The following is a 15,068-nucleotide window of genomic DNA, read 5'->3' on the forward strand; positions in this document are numbered from 1 at the left end:
GATGCGAACAACATGGCGGCGGAAAGTGGTAGCGATTTTCAGCAGAGACGTAGAAGGCGCCGGGACCCGGAGGAACCGGAAAAAACAGAACTCAGCGAAAGAGAGCTGGCAGTAGCAGTGGCGGTGTCCCAGGAGAACGATGAGGAGAACGAAGAGCGCTGGGTTGGACCTTTACCTGTGGAGGCAACACTGGCCAAGAAGAGGAAAGGTAGCTGCAGACATAGTACCGGGACGAATTGGAGTGCTGCGTCCGCTGAGTAGGAGGGTTCAAGCCAGATCCGAAAAGGGATGGTGTGTGGAGTTTTGTGCCTTAAGAACAGAGGGCCGTCCTCTCACTTCTGGCCACTCCATACTTGCATGTCTTAACGAAATAGTGATTTAAGCGTAGTACAACGTCTTTTTGATAATATCTAACACTTTTGATCGTTGATTTGTTATGACAGATGCTAAAACTACCATTTTCCTATTATGTGTTTGGCTCCTCTCATTTACTCCCCATAGCAGCCACATGAAGTTGGAATTTCGAACTCTTATTTAGGTATGCAAAAAGGTACCAGTTCTCTTTAAGGCTTTAGTTCAGGAGTGGTGTTAATGCATTAATGTGTTGGGGCGCGAGAGGAAGGCGTTGCTTATTTCGAATCATGGTAGGTAAAGATAATTTCAACTCTAACACTTCCACTAATAAATTTTCTCAGGAAAAGTGACGTAAGCTTCCTAGATCACAGATTTGTTTTCATCCAAAACCCGAAGTCTGTGGTTTTGAAATCATACTCTTGATACGATGGGCTGAGGCATTTTGTCACTAACGAGGAATAATCACAAATTATTATCAAATAAAAGGGGTGGGAAAAGGGGTAGATTAAGTTTTCTTGTCTTTGTTGTTTTCTTATCTTGTTTTTCTGTGAAATGTTTTCCTTAAGTATTTAAGACATTTTAAATGTGGTCTAAGCTCAAATCGTACTTTAGCACTTTCCCTTAAAAAATTCTTCAATGATTTGTCATTATTTTGTCTCTCTTTTTTTTTTTTGAGACGGAGTCTCGCTCTGTCGCTCAGGCTGGAGCGCATTCAGTGGCGCTATCTCGGCTCACCGCAACCTCCGCCTCCGGGGTCCAAGCGATTCTCCTGCCTCAGCCTCCCGAGTAGCTGGGGCTACAGGCGCACGCCCGCATGCCCAGCTAATTTTTGTATTTTCAGTAGAGACGGGGTTTCACCATGTTGGCCAGGATGGTCTTGATTTCTTGACCTCGTGATCTGCCTGCCTCGGCCTCTCAAAGTGCTGGGATTACAGGCATGAGCCACGGCGCCCGGCTCATTATTTTCATTAAAGCCCAAACTCCCTCACACGGCATATAAAGCCATTTATGATGTGCTCTCTCCTTACCTTCTTAGTGCATCTTCCGTTATCTTCCTCTCCCAGCCCCTTACTTGGTACTCCACCCATTCTAAAATCACTGGAGAATGGGTCATGTACTTTTTTTTCCTCTGGATTCCTACCCAGATATGGTGTTTCTACCGGGAATAATTTCCCTCAACCCTTCCACTGAACTGACTTTTGGTCAACCTTTAGCACTTAGCTATCATCTTCTCTGGGAAGCCTGTGACTTCTCCAGTCTGGACTGGATTTCTGAAGCACTTTGATCATAACTCTGAGGTAGTTATCTATCAATACTGAATTTACAGGTAGCCTTCAAATTTTATGTATCCAAATTTTGAAGAAGCTGTTTTTTTGAACGTTGTATATTGACACCCTTACAGTGCATTATCATTTTTACTTCCTGGTCCTCTTATTAAATGTTTCCATAGTAACCATTTTATTTACGGCACTTGCCGCAGTTTCTAATTATATATTTATTCATGTGATTGATGAATGTTTCTCTCCACTGCTAAGACTAAACAAGTAAGAACCAGGATCACTCCTTTTTTGTTTCATTGGTTGGTGTACAGTGCTTTGCCTAAGTATTTAATGAATGAATATTAAAGCTTTTATGCTGGTCTTTAGCTATTTTGTTGCATATGAATATTTTTGCAAGTTCTTTTTTAATTAAACGAGTAAGGAGAAATGTAAAAATCCAGAAATATCGAAATGCTGATATTAGTGTTACCAGACAAGTGTCTTATAAACTTAATATAACGGAGACAGATATAAATTAGTAGGTGTGAAAATCTTTACTCTTAATCAGTTTATTATTTTAAGACAGCCAATAGTTGGCCAGGTGTGGTGGCTGACGCCTGTAACCCCGGCACTTTGGGAGGCTGAGGCGGGCAGATCATCAGGTCAGGAGTTGTAGACCAGCCTGACCAACATGGTGAAACCCCACCAGTCTCTACTAAAAATACAAAAAAATTAGCCAGGCGTGGTGGCGCACGCCTATAATCTCAGCTATTCAGGAGGCTGAGGCAGGAGAATCGCTTGAACCCAGGAGGCAGAGGTTGCAGTGAGCCGAGATTGTGCCACTGTACTTCAGCATGGGCAACAGAGCGAGACTCCGTCTCAAAAAAAAAAAAAAAAGACAGCCAATAGTGTTTTCAGTTTGAAGAAAAAAATTGAAACTAAAAAACATACATGGAATGTTACAAAAATATTTAAAATTTTGTCTAAATGGACAAGTATTTAACAATTTCAGCTTTCTAGAAATGGAGTCACCCCCTTTAACGTGTTCTTTGGACATTGGACTGTTGTATATATTTTCAGAAAGACATGATTATATAGCACTAAACTTTATCTCTTCAGGACAGGAACTGTGTTTTACCCTTCTTTATGCCCATGTGACCTAGAACGTATTTTGTTCTTAATAAGTATTTGTCCACAAGTGAACTATCACACAGAAAAAGGAATCTGAATCAGATAGGATTAAGTTTATCTACATATTACAGAAAAAGGAATCTGAATCAGATAGGATTAAGTTTATCTACATATTACAGAAAAACCCAAAATAACAATGATGTTGAAGAGATAGAGCTGTACTTATGTGTAGAAGTACCAAGACAGGCAGTCCAGGATTGGTGTGGAGGCTCCAGAAGTTCCTAGGCTCTCTCCAGCTTTCTGCCCTCATCTTCATTTCTCTGAATGATTATTAAGATTACAGCAGTCATATCCAAGTTCCAAGCTATAGGATTGAGGAAAGGAAGAAGGGCACACTTTTTCAAGACTTCCTGTGACAAAACATTTCCACTTTTACTCATTAGCATGTGGTTAAAACTCACTCCAGGGGAAAGTGAGAAAGGTCATGTTATAGCTGGACATCAATATGCCCATATATAAATGGGGTTTCTGTTCCTAAAAATGAAGGGAAAAGTAGTTTATCAGACACAAGCCTGAAACAGCTCATCATGTTTAATTTAGCAACTTTTTTTAGGCACGTTTGGCCATCGTTCGGTTATTTTATTTGGGATATATATAATTCTCCCCTCCCCTCCTTCCCTCCTTCCTTCCCTTCTTTCCCTTCCTTCTCTTCCTTTCCTTCCTTCCTCTCTCCCTCCCTCCCTTCCTCTTTCTTTCCCTCCCTTCTTTCCTTCCTTCCTTCCCTCCCTCATTCCCTCCATCCCTTTCTTTCTTTTTATTTTTGCTAGTAAAATTTTCATACCTCATATAATAAATCAGTATTTCCTGACATTCCTCAGATTACTACTCTTTCAGGTGGATTTTTTCCAGGTTTTGCCATTGGAAAAAATTTGAGATACATTCAACTGGATACTCCCTAGGATGTTCTCAGGCATAAAAATCTAAGAATTTTACCATGTTTAAATGTTTCAAACACAGTGTCAAAAACTTGAAAGAGAATCAGTGCCTTAAATATTAACTGAGACATCTTACAGATGGCCACTGGACTCTTTTAAGTTAGCACTAAATTATGTCTACATGTTAGGAAGATGGTTGTGATATTTTCATGAAGCTTTTTAAGTTTTTTTTTTCTTTTTCTTTTTTCTTTTTTTTTTCAATAGAACATTCACATTAAGCCAGAACCACTCATTTCTTAAGTCTTGGGGACAGTTAGCATGTATATAGTACCTGGGAACCTGTTGTAACTGACTAAATAATGATGCTATTCAGTGCTCTGAAAAAATAGACGTTAAAACTGAGATAACATACTGGATTTTTTAATTGTGAATTGAGAAAAACTAAAATCCAGGAGAAAATACCAAGTAGAGTATAGACAATTTTAAATAAAGAAAATACAAAATAGTATTTGGTTTATTTGTTAAAAATAGATCTTATACTTTACTTTTTTTTCTTCAGTCTTAGAGTTTGAAAGAGTCTATCTTGATAATCTCCCCAGTGCATCCATGTATGAGCGCAGTTACATGCATAGAGATGTTATCACCCATGTGGTATGCACCAAGTAAGTCTATCACATCTTTTTTACTTTGTTCTGAGAAGTTTATTTTTTAAAAAAGCTTCAATTTTGAGGTAGATTTATAGAGGTAATTTTAAGATTTTATAGATTTTTGTTTAATTTCTTAAGTTCTGAAATAAAGGCCTACATCTTCTTTCCTATATCGTACAAATAATGCATTCTCTAAGATAGAATCCCTGAGTTTATATGTACGTCTTTGGAGATAAATGTCAAGACAGGAATGAACCAGGTAGTGTCTGAGCTTCCCTGAAGAAGAGGGTACATTAGTTAAGATACGAGTAATTGGTACCTGGCCTCTTTGGCACTAGTGGAGAAAATGTGAGCTAACATACCCTAGGAATAGCAAAGGACCTTCAAAACAGATGAGTAGGTTCGTGGAGAAGGATAATAATAGTACAAGTTGAGCACCCCAAATCTAAAATGCTCCAAAATCCAATAGTTTTTGAGTGCTGACATGATGCCCAAAGGAAATGCTCTTTGGAGCATTTGAGATTTTCTGATTAGGGATGTTCAACCAGCAAGTATAATATAAATATTCTAAAATCTGAAAAATTGAAACTCCAAAACACTTCTGGTCCGATGCATTTTGGATAAGGAACACTCAAACTGTAGTAATATTCTACTGTTTGTTGAGCTTATAGTATGTCCCAGGTACTATGCTAAGGCTTTTTCTTTTTTTATCTGTCAAGTTAAGGCTTTTTCATAAATTTTCTTATTTATCATAAGAATAATCTTGTGAGTTAATACATGCTCTTCATTTTAGAGATGACGAAACTGAAGTTTAGAGAGGTTAGATAGCATATTAGGCTGCTATTTAAAAGGCAAGGGCTAAATCCTAGAAGACTTTTTATTTCTTGTATGAGTTTTGAACCTGTGAGCAGGAGAGTAACATCATCAGATTTAAAAGGACCACCCTGGCTGTGGTGAGATGAATGGATTCAAACAGGGCAAGAATGGATACAGGGAGATAAGTTAAGAAGCTGGTATAGAAATCTGGATGAGATATGGTGGCTTGGATGATACTAGCAGTGAGTATGGGAAGTAGGTGGATTATTTTACGCTTTTTTAGATCAGTCTATTCTTGATGTCTTGAAGACAAATTTAATTTCATATATAAATCTAAATAAAATATTTATATTTCCTGTAAAATAGGATAATTCTGACCAAATATTAGCACCTTTTCTAGGCTCAAGTTCTCAGTGTGGTAAAACAGCATATATATATAGATATTAGTATTGCTGTCACTCTCTTCTCAAATATTTTTGTTTTGTTTTTTTAACCCAAGACAGTGGAAGGTAATACAGAGAATATAGGTTTTGTGGTGTGGTAGATTGAAAGCCACTCTAGCTATGTGGACCTGAGGCAAGTACATTTAACATTTTAAAACTATTTCCTACTTATAAAATGATGATAAAAATACGTAGAGTTGCTGTAAAATTAACTAAGGTAATATGTACAAAGTACCTGACATATACTGGGTTTCCATAAATGATTTCTATTTTTACATACCTAATAGGAAAGATTCTTCTGTACAAAATCTTTTTGATACTTAAGTAACCAAAATACCTTGTATAGGATATAAAACAAACTTTTGTTGAATTTTGTTGTATACGAAAGTAGTATGTTTAGATTTACTTATCAGCTACTGACAAATAGTTTATTTTCTTGTGAAAAGACTGTCTATAGGATAATTTTAGCAATAAGGAATCCAAAGTGTAGTGATTCCTAGTGAGATTTTTATTTTAATGTCAAATTCTAGTTCAATTCTGATCCTAGCTCTTGAGGTTAAAATTAGTGCAGCTGTAACTGTTTTGACATCCAGAAAGGAGTTTCAAAATTTGCAGTGTTCTGTAATATAGTGGTCTGCTTAAAGAAGGGTTTTTTTTAAAAAAACCTATTATGCACAAGTCAGATTCTTAGTGAATGATTGCTTTGGGAATACTGAGTGATTCGTAGATCTGTTTTAGAAATTAACTTTTAACATTTCGTGTATGCAGAACAGATTTTATTATTACTGCCAGTCATGATGGACATGTCAAGTTCTGGAAAAAAATAGAAGAGGGAATTGAATTTGTTAAACATTTTCGTAGTCACCTGGGTAAGAATTGCACCTCATTTTCTTGTAGCTCTTTCCTAAACTATACTAATTAAAGTTTAAATTTTTTAAATTTTTTTTCTTTGAATCATGCACATTTATTTTACTGGTATTTACTAGAATGTTTTAATTTCATTTATTGAAATAGGAGTTATTGAGTGTATTGCAGTTAGCTCTGAGGGAGCATTGTTCTGTTCTGTGGGTGATGATAAAGCAATGAAGGTGTTTGATGTAGTGAACTTTGACATGATCAACATGCTGAAACTTGGGTGAGTCTTTTTAAAAGTATATATATTTTAACTTATTGAAGTAATTTGTAAATCAGATTTTACCATTTAATAGGTTATTTCTAAATAGTATATTACCATATCTTTAAATAAAATGTGCTGTTGGGTTTTCTTGGGAAAATTAGATATAGTGAAGCCTTATAATGTTTGGAAGCATCTGCTATGATTTGTTATCAATCACATAAATTTCTAAACAGCATCATAACAAGGATTCCTTATATCCAAATTGACATTACTTAGTAATATTACTGGAGCTCCGTCATATCTAATTACTGGTAGTTACAGTTAACTTCCTTGCTTTACTCATTTCAGTAATATAGAATTGAGTTCCTATAAGATTTATTCACATTTTTGGAATTAAAGCTATTTATTGGTGACTTTAAACTTTGGAATATATTGATCCTAAAACTATGGTTAGATTGTACAGTATTAAGACTGATACTTTGTTTTAAGCATGTGTTTTTTAAGATAACATATTGAATTTATACACATCTAAATTAATGTCAGCTTGAAAGTCATAACAGTGTCAGAAAGTTTTGGGATTTGCCTTAGTCTGCTTGGATGCCATAACAAAAAAACCATAGACTAGGTGACTTAAATACAGAAATCTATTTTCTCACAGTTCTGGAGGCTGGAAAGTCCAAGATCAAGGTTCCATCAGGGATTGATTTCTGATGAGGGCTGTCTTTCTTACTTCTCCCTATGTTCTCCCATGGTTGGAGGAAGAAGGAAGGGAGAGGGAAGAAGGAAAGGGAGATCTTTTTTTCTTTTTATAAGGCCACAAGCCCATCAGATTAGGGCCCCACCCTGACTCTTATGAGCTCATTAACCTTAATTACCTCCTGAAGACCCTGTCTCTAGAAATTCCAACTGTGGGCTGAATTATGTCCACAATTCAAATAATTTCACATCTTAGAATTTCCTTCAAAATCAGTTTATGACTTTATGAGCCACTAAAGGAAATAAGTCTCATTATTTATGGTTAGAATGGCACAAACATACCTATCTTGATCATCTGTCCTACTCCCCAGGTTTGTTTCCTCAAAGTTTTCCATTCACAGATATTGAACGTTTGCCCTTTGAGAATACTTGGAAGAGTATATTTCAGACTTTGATAGAAATTCTTGAAGAAGAGGTCCGGAAGGTTTTGAGCATCAGCACCATGGTTAGAATAATAGTGTCACTTCTCAGAATAACTACTTTGAAGGAAACAACATTCATTTTTGAGTGTTTTAGTACAATTGATTAGATCAGTCTGAATTCTGTTATGCCTTGTTCATCAGGTAGAATGTTTAAAGCTTTGAGTTTTAATATCAAGATTTAGTTAGTAATGAGAGTGTTTTAGGACAGTGTTTTTCTTTGAAGTATTGTCATAATAAAGTATGTGATTTAAATATTTCAAGAAAGGATTTATAAAATATAGTATTACATGCTAATCTATTTTAAAGTAAGTTATACAGAGACTATTGTACAGAGATCCAAAAAGCAATGTCCCAGAAGATCTTAAGGTCCAGATCTGATTGTTTCCTTATCTGCCCAAGAGAAATAAATGTGCTGCTATATGCAGTTCTCTTCTTGTGTTTTGACAGATCCTCAGAATTATCATTATATTGATGAGGTCAGAAAGAGAAAAAATAAGTAACTATTCTTAGCTGTCCCTCCCCACTCTGTGTCTCTGCGAGTTTTGAGCAAGGAATCCAAAACTGTCTAAATCACCAGCCAAGACATTTTTGGTAGTGGGATAGGGAGGGATGCTTGCTTGTTGTGCTGACCTTTTTTTTTTCCCTCTCAATTCTTTACAATTTTAGCTATTTTCCTGGACAGTGTGAGTGGATCTATTGCCCAGGGGATGCAATTTCTTCAGTTGCTGCTTCCGAAAAGAGTACAGGAAAAATTTTCATTTATGATGGCCGAGGAGATAACCAGCCACTTCATATTTTTGACAAACTCCATACATCACCTCTTACTCAGATACGGCTAAACCCAGTTTACAAAGCAGTAGTGTCTTCTGACAAATCTGGGATGATTGAATATTGGACTGGGCCTCCTCATGAATATAAATTCCCCAAAAATGTGAACTGGGAATATAAAACTGACACTGATTTATATGAATTTGCCAAGTGTAAGGCTTATCCAACCAGCATATGTTTTTCACCAGATGGGAAGAAAATAGCTACTATTGGTTCTGATAGAAAAGTTAGAATTTTCAAGTTTTTAACTGGAAAACTCATGAGAGTCTTTGATGAATCACTAAGCGTAAGTGTAATTTAAATTTAACCGTACTTTACTTTTCTAAAAATGCTTTATTGTATGCCTTTTCTTGAAAGATCTTTTTTCTACACATAGACATTTAGGTAGACTTATTTTTTTCTTAGCACATTAAAGATATTCAACTGTTTCTGTTTTGTAGTGTTGCTCTTTGAAACTCTCTTCTCTAGGGGTTTATGATGTGCATTTTTCAAGTCAGTTATTGTCTTATTTTTGTGGTTATTGTTTTGTTTTTTACAATTTTGTTTTGTTTGCAAGCTGTTAAGATCCTCAAAACTCATTCTAGGACCCCTTATCTTCTCACTCTTTATTCACTCCTGTCCATATGACTACTTCTAAATTTACTTCTCTAGCCTTCTATTACAAGCGAACCCGGTGCTATCTCTTTCTTGTCTTGTCTTCATAAATGGTGCCAGTATCCATCTAGTTGCTCAAACCAGAAATCTAAGAGTTATCCTTAACTCTTTTACCCTTCTATGTAATTCATTGGAGTCCTGCCTATTTTGCTTTCCAAATATACTTTAAATTCACCAATTTCTTTTCAGCACAGCCATCACTAACCATAGTTCATGCTCTTTTGCCTGACCTATTATATGGCCTGCTATCTGTATTTATTCTGTCTTCTTCCTAATATCCACTCTGCACCCAGGGCCATCTTTTAAAAGCATGTATCTGGTCATGACATTCCTTTGCCTAGAACTTTTCAGTTAATTCCTTCTGTTCTTGGGATCAAGACCAGAGTCATGGCTTACCATGTTGTGACACCATAAGTCACCTTTCTGCCTGCCTCTTTTTCTGCCATTTGGGTCTTCTTTTTATTTCTTGAACCTGCCTCCCACCACAGGACCTTTTTATAAGTTGTTTCCTCCACCTGGAGTGAGGCCCTCCCTCCCTCCTCATATTCCTCCATTACCTATTGAACTGGTACTTCAAATTTCCAATGAAGAGTCACTTCCCCTGGGAGGCTTTCACTATTCATCCTGTCTTGCACAGTTTTTTTATTTTTTATTTATTTAATTAATTTATTTTCTGAGACAGAGTCGCACTTGAGTGCAGTGCCATGATCCAGCTCACTGCAACCTCCGCCCCCTGGGTTCAAGCGATTCTCCTGTCTCAGCTTCCCAAGTAGCTGGGACTATAGGCGTGTGCCACCACACCTAGCTAATATATATATGTATTTTTTTTTTTTTTTTTTTTTAGTAGAGGTGGGTTTCACTGTGTTAGCCAGGCTGGTCTTGAACTCCTGGCCTCAAGTGATCCGCCTGCCTTGGCCTCCCAAAGTGCTGGGATTACAGGTGTGAGGCACCATGCCAAGCCAGCAGAGTTTTTTTTAATGTGACTGTAGATCACTCTTTCTTTTAGAGCATTTGATATGGTCGTATTATTTGATTAATGTGTACCACCTCCAGTAGACTAAGCCCTATGTGATCTGTTTTCTCATGATTCTATCTCCAGCAGTGAGAACAGTACCTCACTTAGAGTTACTCAAATATTTTGAAAGAGTGACTCTAGCCATCACTTGTTAGACTGCTAACAAGAATTTGTTACAGCATGTAGTTGTGGAGTAAGAGTTTTTAATCCATGCAGTTAAGTGGTTTCTGTGATTGCAACTATTGCCATCAAGTGGTTCTCTGAATCCTCTGAGTCTGGATTGAACCTTTGTAGCAAAGTTTATTGTATGAGAGTGTCAGTTCTTTTGTCCTTGGCAGTGACCAATTGGCATTGGATTCCCTGCTGTAAGCTCTTCATAAATTCTGTCAACTCTTTCTAGTGGCGCTCTTGATTTGGTGGCACGTGGTAATAAATGAGTTGGTTGTCTGTCTGTCTGAAGTAATATAATTCCAGACACATGTGAAGATCTGTTTGCCAGCCAAATTATCCTCATGACAAATGTTCTTGTTGGAAGAAGATAGCTTTCCACTCTGCTTTTAAGGAGAAACATTTATCGGTAATACTTTCTTTAATGGTGGCAGATAACTAAATATGACTTGCAATTTAAATATAATTTTAAAACTCTATTAACTTGGCAGCTCTTCCAAGATCCCTTAGGCAAAGAAATATTCAGAATCTAGTCTCTGGACACAAATCTCTTAACACACATACTCTGAGCTGCTCAATCCACTCTATTTGCTCATTGTTGTCTTCAACATTTGCTTGAATGATTAGCCTGAGGTGACAAGAAGTCAGTAGTAGAACTTAAGACAGAAGTGGAGATTCAGAATGAGAGTTTGCTAAAAAAGCCAACCATCAGTTAAATTACTTAAAGTGCTAGTGACTAGTAAATGACTGGAATCTCAAGGAGGTGGTAGTGGAGGAGGGTAGTTTCTAACCAATCAGAATCCTAGTTTAACAGAAAAGAAATTGAATGAGATGGTGTAAATTATCTTTTAGTATTTATTAACCAGGGTCACTATATATGGCCGTGCAGTTGAATATCACAGAAGCCGTGCTATGAAGTCCAGAGCACTCTAAAAAGATTCTGATCAGGTACTTACCAGGTTGGATGACATTTATGGAATACTTATATAGGGAGAGATGACCACCTACAGACCTTATGCCTTAAAAACTGAGTCTTCTCTCTAGCAGAAGTGATCATTAGCCCTTCCCTGCAAAATGTGTAGTCCAGCATCCTAGGCTATTCCTGGCACATGAATAAGCAGTGTAATATGTATCAGTCTCTCTGTCTTTGAGACTAGAGACAAGAAAACCTAACAACTAGGCTTTTTAACTGTTCTGTAAGACCTTGTCCTTGTGCTTATACCCTAACACACATACCTCCTTTTGATTTTTTGAGTTTTGTATATAGTTCTAACCTTATCCAGAAAACACAAGATTATGGTTAATGTAAGCATGAAATAAGGATAGAATTAGATGGGACAGAAGTCTGGCTTATTTTCATCTGCAATGGAGAGCTATTTTTGAATGCTACGGTTTGATGCCCTGATTGTGTAGAAAACAATGTAAAGATCGTTATTATCTTTTGGAAGGTTCATAATATGTTAATACAGTTATTGAGATGTGATGCCTATCTTGAAATTTGTGTAATATCAAAAGAAAAGTCAACCAAATTTCCAAACTATAAAGGACACTCATAGAAATAGTCATATCTACTAAATCACATGTACCTAATGGTAATCTCACTGCCCTGTGTCAGAATAACTTGAAACATTTTCTGAAATATCATGAATTTGTTATAAATTAGTGAGATAATTCATTCAGCAAAAATTGAGTGCTTGTTATGTCAGGCACGTAACCTTGCTCAAGGACCTCATAGTCTATAGCTGCATTATCCAGTATAAATAGTCACTAGCCACATAGTCTATAGCTGCATTATCCAGTATAAATAGTCACTAGCCACGTGTCTACTGAGCATTTGATAGATGGCTAGTCCAAACTGAGATATGCTGAAAGTGTAAAATACAAGATTTCAAAGACTTAATTTTTTTTAAAAGAATGTAAGTTATCTCAATTTTTTGTATTGTTAATGTTGAGATGATATTCTGAATATTTTGAGTTTAATCAAACATTAAAATGAAATTCACCTGTTTCTTTTTACTTTGTTTAATGTAACTACTAGACACTTTAAAATTACATATGTGGCTTGTGTTATATTTCATTGGAAAGTGCTACTCTGTGCCTTTTAAAAGGCAGCAGATGTATTCTGTACAGAAAGCAGTAGTTATATTAACCAACCGGGTTTTGTTTTAAGTTAGAAGAACCAGTTACCATTTTGAAATACAATTGTTTTTTGGTTTTTTTTTTTTGAGACGGAGTCTCACTCTGTCCCCCAGGCCAGAGTGCAATGGCGCAATTTCGGCTCACTGCAGCGTCTGCCTCCTAGGTTCAAGCGATTCTCTTGCCCCAGCCTCCCGAGTAGCTGGGATTACAGGCACGCATCACCATGCCCGGCTAAGTTTTTATGTTTTTAGTGGAGACGGGGCTTCACCATGTTGGCCAGGCTGTTCTTGAACTGACCTCAGGTGATCCACCTGCCTTGGCCTCCCACAGTGCTGGGATTAGAGGCATAAGCCACCAAGCCCAGCCTGAAATACTATTTTTTAGTGATTGGACTTACTAATGTCTATTTCATATTGTTTAGAATCCCTCTTAAGAAGTACAAACAGTTAGTGGCTCTTAATATGTATTCTGCTTCTATTTAAATTCTCATTGCATATATAGATAGATGGGTTGATATAGATATAGGTATATGTATATGGAGTTTTTGTCACTAAATGGTTTATTTCCTAGATGTTTACTGAACTGCAACAGATGAGGCAACAGTTACCAGACATGGAATTTGGCCGACGAATGGCTGTAGAACGTGAGTTGGAGAAGGTTGATGCTGTAAGATTAATTAATATAGTTTTTGATGAAACTGGACACTTCGTGCTGTATGGAACAATGCTGGGCATTAAAGTTATAAATGTAGAGACAAACCGGTAAGCTTTAATATGAGCTATGTTTTTTAAAAATGTGTTTGTGGGGGACCATTTCCTCCATCATGGGAACAGTGGGAGTATTGTTTGTTCCAAGAAAAGTGGAATGGCCCCAAATGTCTAAACTTAACCAAATGTTTTGACTGGATTTTTCTGTGGTCTCTTGGTTGTTTATAATCTTATGTAGAAAGTTTCCACTCATGTTTGTAAAAGAAATGGAAAGAAGATATGCGTAGTTTCTAGTTGTGTGTTTTTTTTAACAAGTTTGTCTGTCTTTGCTTATTGATTTAAATTAGCCTGGTTCATGTTAAATGTTGCCAAAGATTTTAACCACAGAATTCAGCATTACTTCCAGCTAGACATAAAATCAAAAGTCAAAATGCATGAAACAACAGTAAGCCTTTTTTGTGAAAACAGTCCATTTGGTCTTAGTACAAAGTAGCTACAATCAGATACTCTGACTGAATGTAAATGAACAGAACTTAATATTTTGAGAAAAAAATGTCCTGCACATTTCCATGTATAAACATATTTGTAGTTCTTGGCAATACAAAATCTTTGAAGTTTTGCAGAACAGTTAACAGACATGGAATTTTAATAAGAACAGGTTAAAACTGTATAAACAAATGATTGATTGTTTTTAATAGACCTTACTTTTTTGAACAGTTTTAGGTTCACAGCAAAATTAAGAGGAAGATACAGAGATTTCCCATATACCCTCTGCGCCAACACATGCATAGCCTCCCCATTATCAACATCCCCCACCAGAGTGGTACATTTGTTACCATTGATGAACCCACATTGACACATCATTATCACCCAGAGTCCATAGTTTACGTTAGGGTTCATCCTTGGTGTTGTATATTCTATAGGTTTGCAGAAATGTATAATGGCATGTATCCACCATTATATTATCATATAGAGTAGTTTTACTGCCTTCAAAATCCTCTGCTCTGACTGTTCAACCACTGATCTTTTCACCATCTCCATAGTTTTGCCTCTTCCAGAATGTGATATAGCTAAAATCATATAGTATGTAGTCTGTCCAGATTGGCTTCTTTCGGTAATATGCATTTAAGTTTCTTCCATGCCTTTCCACAGCTTGATAGCTCATTTCTTTTTAGCACTGAATAATACTACATTGTCTGGATGTACCGCAGTTTATCCATTCACCTACTGAAAGACATCTTGGTTGCTTCCAAGTTTTGGCAGTTGTGTATAAAAGCTGCTATAAACATCTGTGTACAGGTGTTTGTGTAGTCATTTCAGCTCCTTTTGGTAAATACCAAGGGGCACAATTGCTGGATCATATGGTAACAGAATGTTTAGTTTTTTAACAAACAGCCAAACTGCCTTTCGAAGTGGCTGTACTCTTTTTGCATTCCCACCAGCAGTGAATGAGTGTTCCTGTCACTCCACATCTGTGCCACCATTTGGTATTGTCAGTGTTCCAGATTTGGGCCATTTTAATAGATGTGTAGTGGTATCTTGTTTTAGTGTGGATTTCCCTGGCAACATATGAGGTGGAGTGTCTTCTCATATGCTAGTTACCATCTGTATATCTCTTTGATCAAGTATATGTGAAGGTCCTTGGGACATTTTTAAATTGGGTTGTGTTCTTATTGT

The 15,068-nt window shown here is 36.6% G+C and overlaps 1 protein-coding gene across 1 annotated transcript in view; it reads left to right on the plus strand.

Moving 5' to 3' along the window:
* The window catches only part of PPWD1 (peptidylprolyl isomerase domain and WD repeat containing 1), a gene marked incomplete at its 5' end in the record, with an annotated part of 23,863 nt that continues 8,795 nt past the window's right edge, over window positions 1-15,068 (plus strand). Inside the window, 6 exon segments of the mRNA NM_001134212.1 lie at window positions 1-208; window positions 4,239-4,341; window positions 6,354-6,454; window positions 6,600-6,720; window positions 8,547-8,994; window positions 13,255-13,445. Coding sequence (NP_001127684.1) covers window positions 13-208; window positions 4,239-4,341; window positions 6,354-6,454; window positions 6,600-6,720; window positions 8,547-8,994; window positions 13,255-13,445 — 1,160 coding nt within the window.

This window comes from Pongo abelii, chromosome 4, assembly GCF_028885655.2.
Source record: "Pongo abelii isolate AG06213 chromosome 4, NHGRI_mPonAbe1-v2.0_pri, whole genome shotgun sequence".
Taxonomy (NCBI): domain Eukaryota; kingdom Metazoa; phylum Chordata; class Mammalia; order Primates; family Hominidae; genus Pongo; species Pongo abelii.